This window comes from Phacochoerus africanus, chromosome 9 (genome assembly GCF_016906955.1).
Source record: "Phacochoerus africanus isolate WHEZ1 chromosome 9, ROS_Pafr_v1, whole genome shotgun sequence".
Lineage (NCBI taxonomy): Eukaryota > Metazoa > Chordata > Mammalia > Artiodactyla > Suidae > Phacochoerus > Phacochoerus africanus.
In genome coordinates this window covers 9,420,193-9,436,292 of record NC_062552.1, presented here as the reverse complement: position 1 = coordinate 9,436,292, position 16,100 = coordinate 9,420,193, and the positions used below count along the sequence as shown (strand labels likewise).

Sequence of the window (16,100 nt, the reverse complement as noted above, 5' to 3'; positions counted from 1 at the left end):
ATGGCTTCCTCCAACAACCTCGCAGTTTACTTTCCAGCTGCTCTAAGGTGCAGACTCTTCACAGGCAGCAAGGGGCTGCCATTCCTGCTGGTAAGTGAGGGGACCCTGCACACACCTGCTGCTAATTTTATAAACAAATGTAAGAGAATCACTAATAGCTCAGTGGTGTGAACAGTCTGCCCTCTGTACCTGCAGATGCAAACCCACCCCACAGATGCAGACTGTATTCATTACATATAAGAATTCATTACATATATTATTCATTTTATATAATAGATTTGAGCACCCCCAGATTTTGGTACCCGTGGAGGGCACCTGAAACAAACCAATCCCCTGCAGACACTGAGGGACAATTATAAAGGATACTTTAAGAGAGGTGGGGAGTTCCCATCGTGGTGCAGTGGTTAACGAATCCGACTAGGAACCATGAGGTTGCGGGTTCGGTCCCTGCCCTTGCTCAGTGGGTTAACGATCCGGCATTGCCGTGAGCTGTGGTGTAGGTCGCAGACGCGGCTCGGATCCCGCGTTGCTGTGGCTCTGGCATAGGCCAGTGGCTACAGCTCCGATTCGACCCCTAGCCTGGGAACCTCCATATGCCGCGGGAGCGGCCCAAAGAAATAGCAAAAAGACAAAAAAAAAAGAGAGGTGGGTTTTTTTTTTTTTTGGTTTTTGGTTTTTTGTTTTTTTTCAGCTTTTTAGGGCCACACCTTCTGCATACACAAGTTCCCAGGCTAGGGGTTGGATTGGAGCTGCAGCTGCAGGCCTACACCACAGCCACAGCCATGTGGGCTCTGAACCACAGCTTCACCCTACACCACAGCTCACAGCAATGCCAGATCCTTAACCCACTGAGCGAAGCCGCAGGGATCGGACCTGCGTCCTCATGGATGCCAGTCAGGTTCATGACCACGGAGCCACAATGGGAACTCCAGGATACTTTATACGTTACTAGAATTTTAAGAGCACACCTTCATTCCAAGTGGCTTGCTCTGCACATCCCCGCCTAACACCCCACGAAGCCTTTCTTCATGTCTCTTCCCTACCGTGTGAGCACTTGCCTTTCTTTTTAGGGTTCCATACAAACATTACACCCTGTCCAAGTCTGAGGCTTTCCTAGGCTGTCCTGACCTTCAGGAAGCAGTTTCCGACCTCTGTCCCTGCCTTGCTTCAGGCCATGTCATCCAGAGCTGTCCCTTTGACTCTGAGTGTCCATCTGGTCCACGTCAGTAAAATCCTCCGGGAACTACTTCACCCAGCTGTTTACCTTTCCTCTTCCAGAAAAACAACTGGATCTCACCTTGCCTGTGTTTTTTGGTTATCCAACAGACCCCTCCCCCCCCAAAAAAAATGCTTCATCATTGTAAATTTAGTAAAACAGATATGTGCGCCCTATTACCTAGAAGGAACTGGTTATGACTGTTAAAACTCTAAAACCACAACCACAAAATATTTTGACATGTGCAACCTTGAGGAGGCGCTTTTCCAATCTCACTTTTACTTGTTTTTATTAGAAATACACGTTTTCAGTGTTAAGTATAGAATAAGCGTAGAATTGGATGCTTTCATCTTGGACCCAATCCAGGGAGGTTTAATTACAGAACAGACCAAGGAGGGTCGTAGAGCAGGAGAAACACCCAAGACAAAAGTGAACTTGGTGGTAGCAATACAGATAGGGATCGCAGCTAATATGGCTCCAGAACGTTCTCTTGGCAGGCATCATGCTAAATGCTTTGTATCAATAACCACATGTCATTCTCACAACTCCATGCCATAGATAATATTGTTGGATCCTAAAGTCACCCAGCTAGCAGTGAAAACAGGCAGTGAGGTTTCAGAAGCCAGCCCTGGACCCCTGCTAGAAACTTCTTCCTTCATCAAGGGATAGGTCCTACTCGTAGCCCTGAAAAACCAAATGCTGGTGGTTGGATCATAGAGGACTGCTCACCTAATCTTTATGCACCTGTTTTCTCATCGGTGAAATGAAGGATATGAACCACAGAGATCCATGAGGCATTCTTTTCTCAGAGGCTGTTTTGCCCAATGAACTCTAGAGTCAGCAACAGAGAAGTATTGTAACAAACTGGTTTTGTTCTAAAAGTTCATAGTGGAATCCATCAGAAAACAGGTTAAATCCTTCTAATCCTGAAGACAAAATTTGGAAGCGTGTCTAGTGAGCCAATGGATTAGTGAGTTTGCATATGAATGTGTGAAGAATGGAAACTGGAGAGAAATGAAAACAACCTTGAAATAATGATCAATCACCTGTAAAAGGCACTGAGCAACTGCTACAGTTACTATGTTTTGTTTCTCAATCTATCATTTGATTACTTTTTAAATAGGTCCCTATAAGACAGAGGTTTCAAACGACTTCAAACAACTTTTTAGAATGGGCCGTTTCTACTAAAATTACTTAAAATTGCATCTTAATACACAATTACTAATGACATTATAATTCCTGCGATAATTCCTCACTAATAGACTCAAAGGGAATTCAAATGAAGACAGAAAACATGTATGAAATTATAAACAGAAATACCTGGTCTTCAAGAATAGAGTTCTCCCTAGAGTTGATTTTTAAGTCTTTGGAAATTAAATCACATTCTCCCATTGACTTCCAATAGAAGTTTGGTGATAATTTACTTATGTCTCTTATAGCTTTACAATGTACATAACATCTAATCTACTTAGCTCAAAACTTCCACTCCCCCTGTACTACCGATCAAGCAGGTGAGGCAGAAAAACTTAAATGTACTGGGAAATTGTGCAATTCCTTCTAGTTCTAGATCTTAATAAACCTGCCTTATTGAGACTGCACATCTACATAACACAGACACATGTACACACATACTTCACGGTACTTTTCTACATTTTGTATTTTTTGCCATTCCAAAAAATAAATAAATACATAACCAACTTGAAGGCACAGTGGAAAGTGCTTTAGTTTTAAAGACAGACAAGGGTTTCCACCTTTGTTCTACCCGGAGTTTCTGTTGTGGCTCGGTGGAAACAAACCCAACTAGTACCCATGAGAAGGCAGGTTCAATCCCTGACCTCCATCAGTGGGTCAAGGATCCAGTGTTGCCGTGGGCCGTGGTGTGGGTCACAGATGTGGCTCCGATCCCTTGTTGCTGTGGCAGTGGTGTAGGCTGGCAGCTGCAGCTCCCATTCGACCCCTAGCCTGGGAACTTCCATAGGCTGCAGGTGCAGCCCTAAAAAACACAAGGAAAAAAACCCAAAAACTTTGTTCTAGCCTTAACTTTCTGGTGGACTTTGCATCCACGTGCTATATAAGCTTCTTTCTTCATCTGGAAATGGCTTCAGAATTGAACTAAAAGAACACAAACTGTCTTTGGCCATTACTAGTGACTGTGTTCTATAATTTTAAAAGTGATTTTCTAATGAAAAATAACATCAGTAAAGCATCTTTGGTACTAATAGGTGGATCTGGGTACTTAAAAAAAAGTACTCAAGAAAAACGGCAAATGCTAAAAGTAAAATGTCATCTCATCTTTTCTATGTGTTCATTTAGCCAGGGATATTCTTTCTTTCAGAGTTTACTTTATATAAGCCAAATACTTTCAGTTGTAGATTGTCTTTTGACTCAAAGTTACAAAAATATACTTTACATGTGTTTAAATATATTTTATACATGAAAAAAAATTTAAGAATGAGCTTCAGTGAGCTTCTCCAAAATCTGCCTGTGTAAAATTTCAAGTGAGGCCTTTCCAGCTGGACCAAAATTTTCCTTGGTTGCTACTAAATGACCTCCTTGGTGCCAAACGAGAAACCTCACGTATTTATGGCTCTGGACACAATGCAGGACGGTCCCATCATAAGCAATGTCCTCTACTAGGGAGCCCCACAGATCTGCTGGCATTACTACAATCTTTACTACACGCGTCCTTTAAAATAGCTGGCTCTCCTGGCACGCAGCAAAGATGACTCAAATCGCAAACAAACAGCTTCTCCAGAACTTAGCTCACAGTACATCCACTCAGGACAAAATATCATTCAAGGTCAAGCCTTGCTGAAATGTATTTGAACTTCCTTTCCTTTCAGAGTGGGCAGTGCTGCTCTGGGCTCTGGCAGGAAAAGCAGAAGGGCTAAGCACCTGACCTCATTTGATTTCAGTGACTAGAGGAGCACACCACGCACTGGAAGGCACGATTAGCGGGTGTAGAATTTGGCAGAAATCAGGCACCGCAGCATCCCCCCCCCCACATGAGAGTCCTTTGAAATTAAATGCTTTCATCATCTCAGGTGATAACGTCAACATGCAAAGGTAGCTCCTTAAGACATCCTGGAGCATTTGAGACGGTAGGGACCATGCATGTTGCGAGCAGAAGCATCGTGTTCGCAATTACACACATAAACACACATCTTTGCGCTGTCAGGGAAGGCCTTTCCTTACTGTAGAAACATTCAGAGATCCTAATTTAAATAGGCAACCAAGGCTGTGGAAGTAGCCCGTGTGGGAAGCAATTCAGTCAACAGAGTGACTCATTTAATGAGTATTTTAGACCACATCTCATGCTCTATTACAGTACCTGGTAAAAGGCTGGCTTGAGATCATTCCATTAATCCCTTTATATTCCATAGGCGTCATCAGGTAACAGAGTAACCAAAGGACCCAACACGTCAGGGTGTGCCTCTCATAAACCGATCGCCACCCCAAAACCTAACAGGAGCTGCCTTAGTGTGTTTTGTGCTCCTGCCTTCCTCCTGCACAGCCCCCGTTTTTCTCTTGGACGCCAAGGGCCATCCCGCACTGCTTCTCTTGCAATTTAATCAAAGAAAAGTATAATTACGCTAGCAGGACTCTAATTTTGCAAAGCCATTAGCCAAGCCAGTCACTTCATTATGCCGCACTTCAGAGGCCAACAAGAACCCGAGGGATCCTAAGTATTCTGTGTTTTTTTCCGAAGGGAAGCCGCGTGGCCCTCCCGCTTGATAAGGAAAATCTGCCTGCCCAAGCAGGTAGGAGTGTCAAGCCAGGTGAGCAGCTTCAGGCTGGCCAGGTGCTAATGCTTTCCCTGTAAATCTGCTGCCTAAAACTTTTCCGAGCCCTTCAGTGGCCCTCCGGAGTCTGCTCTGTGGGCTGCTTCTGAACCGCCCCGGAGGGTCCTGCGTGAAATGCACCGCCACACAGGCGCGTCCACAGCTGCAGAGGCTTCTGCCTGGTCCGCGCAGAGCTGTCCCTCCTTCTCGGTTCCTTCTGCCCAGAGTCGCTGGCAGCCCCACACCCTTCACCACCCACATGCGACTGGATTTCGGGGGCGAGGGGTTGGGGGGAGCTCTCTGGCTCTCACAGGCTCACCTGGAGGAAACTGCTGCGCGCCCCCTCCCCCACCTCCCTCATTTTGGCCATCAAGCATCATTCCCAGAGGGGCCAGCAGCGGCCCCCCAGAAACCAAGGCCACGTTCCAATCCGAACGGACATCCTTCAGCAACTCCACAAGTCTCCAGGGCGCTGGGGCCGGAGGCCAAATCCCCTCTCCAAAGTGAATCACCCGCAAAAGCTCACATCTGTAACGCAGCCCAGCAAAGCTTCTATCCTGTCCTAACGCGAGGATGGGAGAACCGCTTGGAAGCCCAGAAAGCTAAGAGAGCAGGTGTGATTATGTCTTTAAAGCTCATAGTGTTACCCCTTATCAATCCCCCCCACTCCCCACCTTCGCCAGGGAAAAATTCCAGAGTTGCCCCTTCAGCTGTTTCAAACCCTCACTTGGGGGAGCATGTACGTCAATGGTCTGGGCAAGGATGCGGGCCGGGTTTGGTTCTGGGCAGCGCTCCGCAAAGTGCCGGGAGGGCAGGCGTCCGCCCCTGCCGCCGCAGTTCTCGGGGCAGAGATGCCGGTGGTGCCCCCAAACGGGGGACCGGCAGAGCCACCTCCCCGCCTCCCGCGCTCGCCGCCGCCCCGACGCGCCCCGGCACTCACCGTCCCGGGCGTCCTCTCCCCGACTGCAGTTGCTGCAAATGTGTTTGATCTCCTTGCCTAGTTGACAATGGATCACAAAGGACATGTTGTTGTTGTTGTTGGGGGCGGGCTCCTTCAGGGGCTTCATCCTCGGCAAATAAAAAGCTTTCTTTTTGGGTCTCTGGGCGCTCGCGCCTGGCACCGCGCCCTCCCTGCAGCGCGGCGAGCGGAGCGCAAACCTCCCCGGCTCCGCGGCGCGCGTGGGCTCCGCCATCCGGCCCCCGGGCGCCCCGGGCCGGGCGCTGCTCCGGCCCCCGCGCGCCGCCCCTCGCGCCCCGCCGCCTGGCCAGCATGCCCCCGCCACGCCCCGCACCCGCGTCTCTCCAGCCACGCGATCGCGGCGGGGCGGGTCAGGGGAAGGCGCCGAAGGGGTCTTGACCTCGCCGACCTCCCCGCCCGAGCCAATCCGGATCCCGAGGCGGGAGGAGGGTTCCGGGGAGGCACTCCACGGTCCCACCTGAGCGGCTCCACTCCCACCCCTCTCGCGGCCTCACGCGCGCATCCTTCCCTGGCGGCCCCACCCCTCCCCACGTCTCAGCACCAGCGAGTCGAGCCCGCTCGGTTGGCAGCTAAATTCCCTCCCTGGAGCTCCAGGGCGGAACGCCAGCCTCCCCCTCCCCCTTCTCCTCAAGCCTCACGGTGCCAAATGAAAGCAAGATGTACCACCCAGAAGGCGGCCACGCCGGGAACCCGCGGGGTGCAAGCGCCTCTCTGGGGCCAGAACAGACGATCATTCTCGAGCGGGTCCAACCCACAGCCCTTGACTTTCACTGGAGTCGACAACCTGTTACAACATAATTGATGTTTTCGCGTTCGGTAGAAATTCCCCAACCTCAAGGGGGCCTTACACCAGCGTCAGGAAAACTTAGAATGAAAAGGAACCGGAAAGGCTGTGGGGGTTTGGGGGTTTTGTTTTGTTGTTTTTTTTTTAATCAATCCTCAGAAACGACAACTTGCAACTTTGGGATCCCAGCTCATTCGGCTAAAGATCCCCCAGCTGTCTTAGCCCAGAGACTAAGGCAGAGGGAGGCCAATGACATGCACTGAGATTTCTAAAGAAAGAACAGTGTGTTAAGGCAAACCCATGGCTCCGTAATAACAGCTACAAGGTATCTGGCCTTTGTTCTGCATGCTTGTTGGTTTTCTGTATTTGTTTTTTAACCTGACACTGTATCTCCACAATAATCCTGACTCAGGTATGGTGAATCCCTCCTCACCGTTTGGAGAACTAAGGCTTAGAGAAGTCTCATGGCAACATCACCTTGTGTGTGTGTTTATTTTTTTTAAAGGCTTTAGGCCCCCCCCCCCCCCCCAGCCCTGAGATTCTAGTTTAGTAGGTTAATGCAGGGCCCAGGAATCTGTAGTTTCATCAAGCTTCCCAGGTGATGGTGATGCAAAGCCTACGTGGGGAAACAGGAGTTTGCAGTCAGGTGTGTCTGACTACAAGCCTGCTATTCCCTTCACGCCCCATGCCCTGTGAGTCTTTTCCAGCCTCTGAAACAGCATCCGTTCAAGGATGCGCTCTCACCATCACTGTCTCCAGGAACTTCTCCAGAGTGAATTTTATAGTACCCAGTGACTGATACAAAAGACAGGTCACGACCACGCTCTCCTCCCGTTGGGCAAATTCTACATGGAGTGCTCGCCTCTAAAGGCAAAGGGTCAACCACCCACCGGGGATATTAAATTACTGCGTGTGAGACCACGTTTCCCATCACTCCAATTCTCTCCCTCGGCCATTTATGCTACTTCTCATCTGCAAAGCGTTCTGCCAGATCAGCACATTCTAAGCTTCATTTGCATTCACAGTTAGGAACGCCAGGTGTCCAGCTGCCAGGGCCTGCTCCGGAGGAAGATGTCAGGGACTGACATGGAATCCCAGGGCTGGAGCTGGGCTCTCCTTAATTACGTTAAAACCATGTCTCTCTCCGAGCCCATCAGGCCTTCAGGGACCCCTCCCTTCTCGCATGGATTACCAGCCAAACCAGGTGAATCTCACTGTTTCTTCTCATGTCAGATTCACAATACTTGGTGCCTGGCTGATGGCTGATTCTAAGCTTTATCCTAGAGATGGCCCAGGAGCCATTTGTGCTGCTGATGGAGTGTATGAGGGAAATGTATTGCATTGTGTTACAGGCAAATATTGAAATATTATTCTCTTGTTCAAATCCTAGGTCCCAGCTCCCTGATGGTCTAGTGGCTAGGACTCGGTGCCTTCAAATCCTATATTCCTCTTCCAAACTGTAACACCTCTTAACGACCTTCTGAAAAGGAAAAAAAAATTACTTTTTTGTTTTTGATTTTTAGGGCTGCACTTGCAGCATATGGAAGTTCCCAGGCTAGGGGTCAAATTGGAGCTACAGCTGCTGGCCTAGGCCACAGTCACAGCAACGCGGGATCCAAGCCACATCTGCAACCTATACCACAGCTCACGGCAACTGTGACCCTCAAGGATCCACAGCCAGATCCTTAAGCCTCTGAGTAAGGCCAGGAATCGAATCCGCATCCTCATGGATCCTAGTGGGGTTTGTTAACTGCTGAGCTATGAAGGGAACTCCCACATCTTTTTCTTAAATGAGTTTTTTTTTAATATTGTGTCTTTTCACCTTAATCTCTGCCCACAGATGAGAACAAATGACCTGCAATAAACCCTACATAAACCCTGCGTGGTCTTATTAAAACAATGGAACCCATAGCAATCTTTCAGTCACTCGCTGAATACTAAACCAGCCCTAAGAGCTTGGATGTCTGCATCTTAATTGGCCAAGTGATGTCGTAGCCGGGAGAACATGGACATGGCCGCCACCTTAGCCTCAAACATTGATGGGGATGCCCTGTAGTTGTGGGGGCCCTTTATTCAAGCGGCCTAAGGGGACCTCAGAGGGTTGTGCCCTGGTTTGGTGGTTCATCCTCCTCAACAGTCTGCCCTGCGTTTGCAGCTTCTAACTCTGCTGGCCAGTATGGTATCCAGTAACCACATCTGGCTGTTTACACCTGAATTAATTTAAACAAAATGAAATTTCTTGTTCTTTTTTCTTTTTTTCTCTCTCTTTTTTTTTTTTTTTGCTTTTTAGTGCTGCCCCTGCAGCATATGGGACTTCCCAGGCTAAGAGTCGCATCGGAGCCACAGCCACGACAACACCAGATCCAAGACACATCTGTGGCCTATACCACAGCTCATGGCGCTGCTGGATCCCCGGCCCATTGAGCGAGGCTTGGGGTCGAACCTGCATCCTCAGGGATATTAGTCGGATTCATTTCTGCTGCGCCACAGCAGGAACTCCCAAAATGAAACTCCAGTGCCCCGATTGTCCTACAGCATTCTTAAAAAATATGTAGTGTGGTGGTTTCGTTTTGTTTTTTGTCTTTTTCCTCTTAGGGCCACACCCGCGGCACATGGAGGTTCCCAGGCTAGGGGTCTAATCAGAGCTGTTGCTGCCTGCCTCTGTCAGAGTCACAGCAACACAGGATCCAAGCCACATCTGTGACCTACACCACAGCTCATGGCAATGCCAGATCCTTAAGCCCCTGAGCGAGGCCAGGGATCGAACCTGCAACCTCATGGTTCCTAACCGGATTCGTTTCTGCTGTGCCACAAGGGGAACTCCCTTTTTTCCTCCATTTTTAAGAGGAAGGAGGGAAACGCTGAAGGTCAGGGCGGTCCAAAGCATCCTATCACTGACATCAGGGGTTCTCAACACAGAGCCTATGTAGCTTGTGAGGGATTTTTACCCAGGTGATATAAATGAGAAAGAAGAAATGCAACCTCTTAAGCTCTACCCCGGAATCTGCATTTTAACAAGACTTCTAGGTGACTCGGAGGCACGTTCTTTTGACAGCCACCTGCTAGGAATCAGCCCGGTAATAGTATTAATTACCCACCGGTAGAACACACAATTGGTTCCGAAGAAAATAGCCGATAGGACTCCTGACCTCACGGGGCTTAAAATATACTAGGAAAGAGGATGCGCTCAACGACACATAACAAAACACACCCCACTGAAAACACGTGTGCAAACGTACAGCTAAGGAGCAGCCATAAAGAAATATCCATTTACTATGTGGGGAGCCATGTGTCAAGGAAGTTCTGCAGTGATTAGTGTGGAAGAGATGGAGCTGATGAAGAATTTCCCTGGGAAAGCTGATCTGCAGCAGGTGGGGGCAGAGGGGTGGCAGGAGTGGCGGTGGCTGCAGAGAGGAAGGCAAGCCCTTAGGCTGGATGAAGTTCACAGTGGGGGTGGGATAGTCAAGGCTTGTCATTAGCCTGGCAGCAGAGTTACGCCCGGCCAGGCAGGGTGTGAAACTTGAGCTTTCCGGAAGCCACCACCGTTAAGATGACTCGAAGGCAACCACAGAGCCTGAATTCCCCGAGTCTGAATATGACAAATGGGTGCGACTGACTTGGAATTGCAATCTGGTTCTGCTTTCTGCTTGTCTACACCCGACCTTACTTTTCATGCTCAACAGTTACTAGGCTTCAAGGAAGTCAGAATCAAAGTTAAGGGGTAGAAACTTGGAAATGGTCATATAGTGCTTTAACTCTTATGACAAGGAGTCAAAATACCAAATGGGAATGTCAATACAATGCAAAACCATGGAAGGATTCAAAGAGAGATGCACTTAGATAAATATCAGTACACAAATTTGATGTAAGACTAAAATGTTTATCTTCCTCCATATTTTTTCTTTGATGTAGGCTCAGGCTCTCCATTAAATTTTCTTCCTGCTTCTGTCTGTCCCTTTCTTCTTGTTCCTATTGTGTGTTGAATGGTGGCACCCCCACAAAAAAAAAGATATGTCTTTGTCAAAGCCCTGGCACCTGTAGATATGACTGTATTTGGAAATCTGGAAAGATTCTTTGCAGGTGTAATGCATTTAAGGATCACATGGTGAGAACTTCCTGGATGATCTGGCTGAGCTCTAAGTCCAATGGCAAGTGTATTTATTAAAGACACACAGAGGACAGACACACAGACAGAGAGGGGAAGACGCAGGTGAGCAAAGAGAAAGCAATGTGAAGACAGGGGCAGAGACTGGAGCAAAGCAGTCGCAGGAAATGCCAACAGTCGCCAGAAGCAGGAAGATGACAAGAAAGGCATCTCCCCAAGAACCTCTGAAGGCACCCCCTTAAATTTGAACTCCCAGCCTCCAGAACTGCAAGAGGATGAATGCACATTGTTTCAAGCACCCAACTTTGTGGCGACTTGTGACAGCAACCCTATAAAACGAATCCACCCCCTGGTTATTAACTCTCATATAAGAACAACATCTGTTTTTTTCCTCCATTTGATCTAAATGTGTAATATGCTAAAACCAGAACTGTAAGCTAATCTACCAAGTACGAATTTCAGAAGAGCATTCAAAATTATTTCCAGGAGTTCCCTGGAAGTTAAAGGATCCAGCTGTGTCTGTGGACCCAGTCATTGCTGTGGCTTGGGTCACTGCTATGGCATGGGTTCAGTCCCTCCCTGCCTGACTTCCAAATGGTTCATGGACACAGAATTGCACTACACTACTGCTAGTTGTGTGTGTGTGTGTGTGTGTGTGTTTTGTTTTTATTCTCACAAATGCTGGAGTGGACGTATGACACAGAATGGGAGCAGACTGCCATTTAAGAGGGGGATACAGCTTCTAGTCCTTTTTCTATCTAGTTTAAGGCATTCATATTCTGAGCAAGGAGACATGGCCAGAGCTGGCTCGGGGGAGGCCAGTGAAAATCCTTTAGGCAATTCAGTGACACATCAGTAGAGCTCATTTTCAGCCCGTGTGCATTGCTTCAGCTGCATGGATTGTTTACGGCTGGCATCTGTTCTGATAGGTCTTTCTGACTCTTGCAAGTCTAGTTATTAAATGTTTTGAATGTCACTCCTGCAGACAAAGGTTAAAAACCAGCTGTACAGTTGGCAAGCCTCGACGCTCCTCAGAAAGGACCTTTCTACTACAATGTTTGTCTTCAAACTGTGTTTTAGAGCCTATAGCGAAGGTTCTGTTGGCTTAAGCTTTTCCCTTATTCTTTCTTAATCCAACCTGACAGGGTTTTGGTATAAGAGTCGGGGAAAGGTCAGTGGACAATAGGTTTGAAGAAACCGTTTCATCTCTCTGTTTATGGAACTCGAGTTCTTAAAAATATAGTTGACACATCTAAATGATGTGAGCAGTTTTTTTGGTGTGTTTCTGCGCTATGTTATTTTAGCAAAGGGTTCACTCTTTTTTTTTCCTCCAAAACTCTGAATAGAAAGCAAGGCTTGTGATAATTATGCTTACAAAGGGCTTGTTCTGTGCAATTTGTTCTGCAAATACTTAGCAGAGAGTAACCTGATGAGAAGGGGAGATTGGAGGCATTTACACAAAACAGGTGGAGAAAGAGGTGAGGTGGAAACTGTCAGGCGTCAACTCCTATGGTTTCTGGATGGCAACGTTATTTTGGAAGGTTTCTTTTTCTGCTGCCCTGAATGGGAAGAGGGCTGGTTAAGTCTAGTTCCTTAGTCCAAATAAGAGGATCATCTCCAGCACGCGCTATGCTTTCAGAGTTAATAGACCTCTTGTGACTGTGATGGAAAGAAGGCAGGTCTTGGCAGGAAATTTTCTGCAAAATCTTATGTCCAGCATCTTTAAGTCCTGTACCGCCCACATCCAAGGAAGGCTCACAGTCTAAATGGAAAAGTTTGGGATCAAATATTTCTGCTTACATCCAGGGAAACATAGAGGGTAGATGAGAAAAAGGTTGTGGATTGTTAAAGATTGGTAAATGATCCGATTAGACCCCTAGCCTGGGAACTTCCGCATGTTGCGGGTGTGGCCCAAAAAGACCCCCCCGCCAAAAAAAAAAAAAAGATGGGTAAATGAGAAGTCTGTCATTCCAAGCTATTTGGTGTCTTTACATTTTGTCCCAAATTATAAATCCTCTTTGAATCGAGATGTATAGTCTTAAAATTATAGCCTTAGGCTTTCCTTTTTGAACCAGATTAATTTGGCCAGATTCAGCTACTTTTAGATATTTATCTTGCAAAGCTATAACATAGACATGTTTATATTGTAATAAAATAAAGTCCCCTAATAAAGAAATGACTGCATCAATTATGGTATATTTATACCATTAGGCCACTAAAAATAATGGGTTCTATTTAAACAACCTGGCTTGGAAAGATTTCCACGAGGTGCTGTTAATAAGAAAATTAACATTCAGAGAACTGACTCAAATACTACCTCATTTTTGTAAGACAAATATTGTAGCTATTAACACTGTTTTCCAAATATTTCGAATTTACTCTCTTCATGTACATGATAGGATTGCAACCTGTATATTTATATCCCCTTGAGAGTGGGTGGAACCAGGTGGCCAGTTCTTTTTTGTTTTGTTTGTTTTTTTAGGGCCGCATCTGCAGCATATGGAAGTTCCCAGGCTAGGGGTCAAACGGGAGCTGCAGCTGCCAGCTACAGCCACAACCACAGCAACTCAGGATCGGAGCCTCGTCTTCAACCTACACCACAGCTCATGGCAACGCCCGATCCTTAACCCACTGAGTGGGGCTAGGGATCAAACCAGTCAGGTTCTTAACCCACTGAGCCACAATAGGAACTCCTGGCCAGTTCTGACTTATGTCGTGATGAGCTGAAGTTCAAGGTGATGGCTGCTGCTTCCTTTTCTCTGGAGTAAGTCCAGCCTACCTGCTGATACACAGGGTGATGCAGGATGAGAAGTGGGCTTGTGTGTTACTTTAAGCTACTGAAATTTTGGAGCTGTTTTTACTGAAGATTAATCTAGCCTATCAAGACTAATACAACACTGACAAATGTGTGTGTGTGGATGCATTTGTGTATTAGAGATCACTGTGTTTAATCATCACACCAACACCCTAAGGTGGAACTGTTATTTCCATTGTACGCCTCAGGAAACAGAAATTCAGTACAATTAAAGAAATTCCCCAGGTTACACAGTTAGCATTTTGCCAAGGAGAAATCTGAGCCAAAATATGTTTAATAGCCAAATGCACCTTTCCTCCTCCAACCGTCCCACTGACACGCAGAGAGGGGCTGGGTAGTTTTTCATCAGAGCTCCCTCTGCACTGTTTTAGGACAGAAGCATACGGCATCATGAAACACAACCAAGTAAGGTTATGCGACTACAGGCAGAAAACACAGAAACCTCGCGTGCTACACAGAGCATAGCTGCTGGTGGTAAAGAGAAGAGGGGTAAAAATAGGACACACAGGTTCTTACCTAACATCTATATTGGCAGATTCATGCCCTTTCAATCTTGAAAACAGATTGCAGGTGATACCCACTGTTACCCGTTCAGGGCAGAATGGCATCAACAGTGTGGTGAGCCCCTCAGGGCAGTTTAACAAAAGCTCCCGATCAGCTAATGATAATTGGCCATTAGGACAGAATGATGATTGTGTTTGCACAGAGCAGGTGCAGGAACAAGGTAATAGGATGATGTGACATTGGCAAGAAATGCAGATGGGCCCTTTTTTCAAGTGGGAGAGCTTCAGTTCTACCCAAAACTAACTGAGCATGGGGAGGTAGCTCTGAGCAGCCAGCTATGGGGAGCTGTTAAGGGGGTATTTTAGTGGGTCACGCAAAGTATTTCCTCCACGGAAAATAAGAGGGTTTAATTCACCGAGGGACACATTACCATGTGCACTGACACTTGTGACATGAAGGATCCAAGGAATAACTCTGCTTCTAACAAGCCAGGTTGTACTCATCTCCCCAATATTCCAGGATCCTATGATCTGGTGAGCTTCCAAAACAGTGTTTTGTTTTGTTTTGTTTTTTAATAATAGAGAAGTGTGCTGAAGAGAAACTGCATTTATTGTAAAATATTTTAGAGTCCCCTTGATGCACACTGGGTTCAGGATCTGGTGTTGTCACTGCAGCAGCTCAGGTCAGTGCTGGGGCTGGAGTTTGATTCCTGGCTCTGGAATTCCCACATGCTGCAGGTTCGGCCAAAACGAAACAAACATTTTATGTCAATTCCCTCTGTGATATACATTGTATCCAAATTATTTTAACAATAGATTGTCACCATCTTATATGGAAAAGGAAATGTTATTTACAGGCATGGAAGGTTAAATTTAAAAACTAAGAGGAGATGCAAACTATTCCCTATAGAATGGATAAGCAATGAAGTCCTACTGTATAGCTTGGGAACTATATCCAATCTCTTGTGATAGAACATGATGGAAGAAAATATGACACAACATGGTAAATCAACTATACATTAATAATGCTCAAAATCACTGATTATTAGGAGTTCCCATCGTGGTGCAGCAGAAACGAATCTAACTAGGAACCATGAGGTGGCGGGTTCGATCCCTGGCCTCACTCGGTGGGTTGGGGATCCAGCATTGCCATGAGCTGTGGTGTAGGTTGCAAACACGGCTTGGATCTGGAGTTGCTGTGGCTCTGGCATAGGCCAGTGGCTACAGCTCTGATTAGACCCCTGGCCTGGGAACCTCCATATGCCCCAAGTGTGGCCCTAAAAAGACAAAAGATAAAAAAATCACTGATTATTAGAGAAATGCAAATCAAAATTACTATGAGGTACCACCTCACACCAGTCAGAATGGCCATCATTAATAAGTCCACAAATAAATGCTGGAGAAGGTGTGGAGAAAAGGGAACCCTCCTGCACTGTTGGTGGGAATGTCAGCTGGTACAACCACTATGGAAAACAGTATGAAGGTACCTTAGAAATCTATACATAGAACTACCATAGGACCCAGCAATCCTACTCTTGGGCATGTATCTGGACAAAACTTTCCTTGAAAAAGACACATGCACCCACATGTTCATTGCAGCACTATTCACAATAGCCAAGACATGGAAATAACCTAAATGACAGATGAATGGATTAAGAAGATGTGGTATATATACACAATGGAATACTATGAAGCCATAAGAAAGAACAAAATAGCGCCACTCGCAGCAACATGGATGGAACTAGAGACTTTCCTACTAAGTGAAGTAAGTCAGAAAGACAAATACCACATGATATCACTTATATCTGGAATCTAATATACGGCACAAATGAACCTTTCCACAGAAAAGAAACTCATGGACATGGAGAACAGACTTGTGGTTGCCAAGGTGGAGAGGGAGGGAGTGGGATGGACTA

At 46.6% G+C, this 16,100-nt stretch overlaps 1 protein-coding gene across 4 annotated transcripts in view; it reads right to left on the bottom strand.

Annotated features, from left to right (window-relative positions):
• PHACTR1 (phosphatase and actin regulator 1) overlaps positions 1-16,100 on the bottom strand; it is a 321,038-nt gene that overhangs the window by 256,609 nt on the left and 48,329 nt on the right. The window contains exon 1 of one of the 4 annotated variants that reach the window (XM_047794424.1): positions 5,939-6,241. The exons of 2 other annotated variants lie outside the window; for them this stretch is intronic. In XM_047794424.1, coding sequence (XP_047650380.1) covers positions 5,939-6,191 — 253 coding nt within the window. In that variant the 5' untranslated portion in view covers positions 6,192-6,241. Of the gene's footprint in view, positions 1-5,938; positions 6,242-16,100 lie in introns of those variants that run through there. One more of the 4 variants, XM_047794425.1, reaches the window with a different exon arrangement.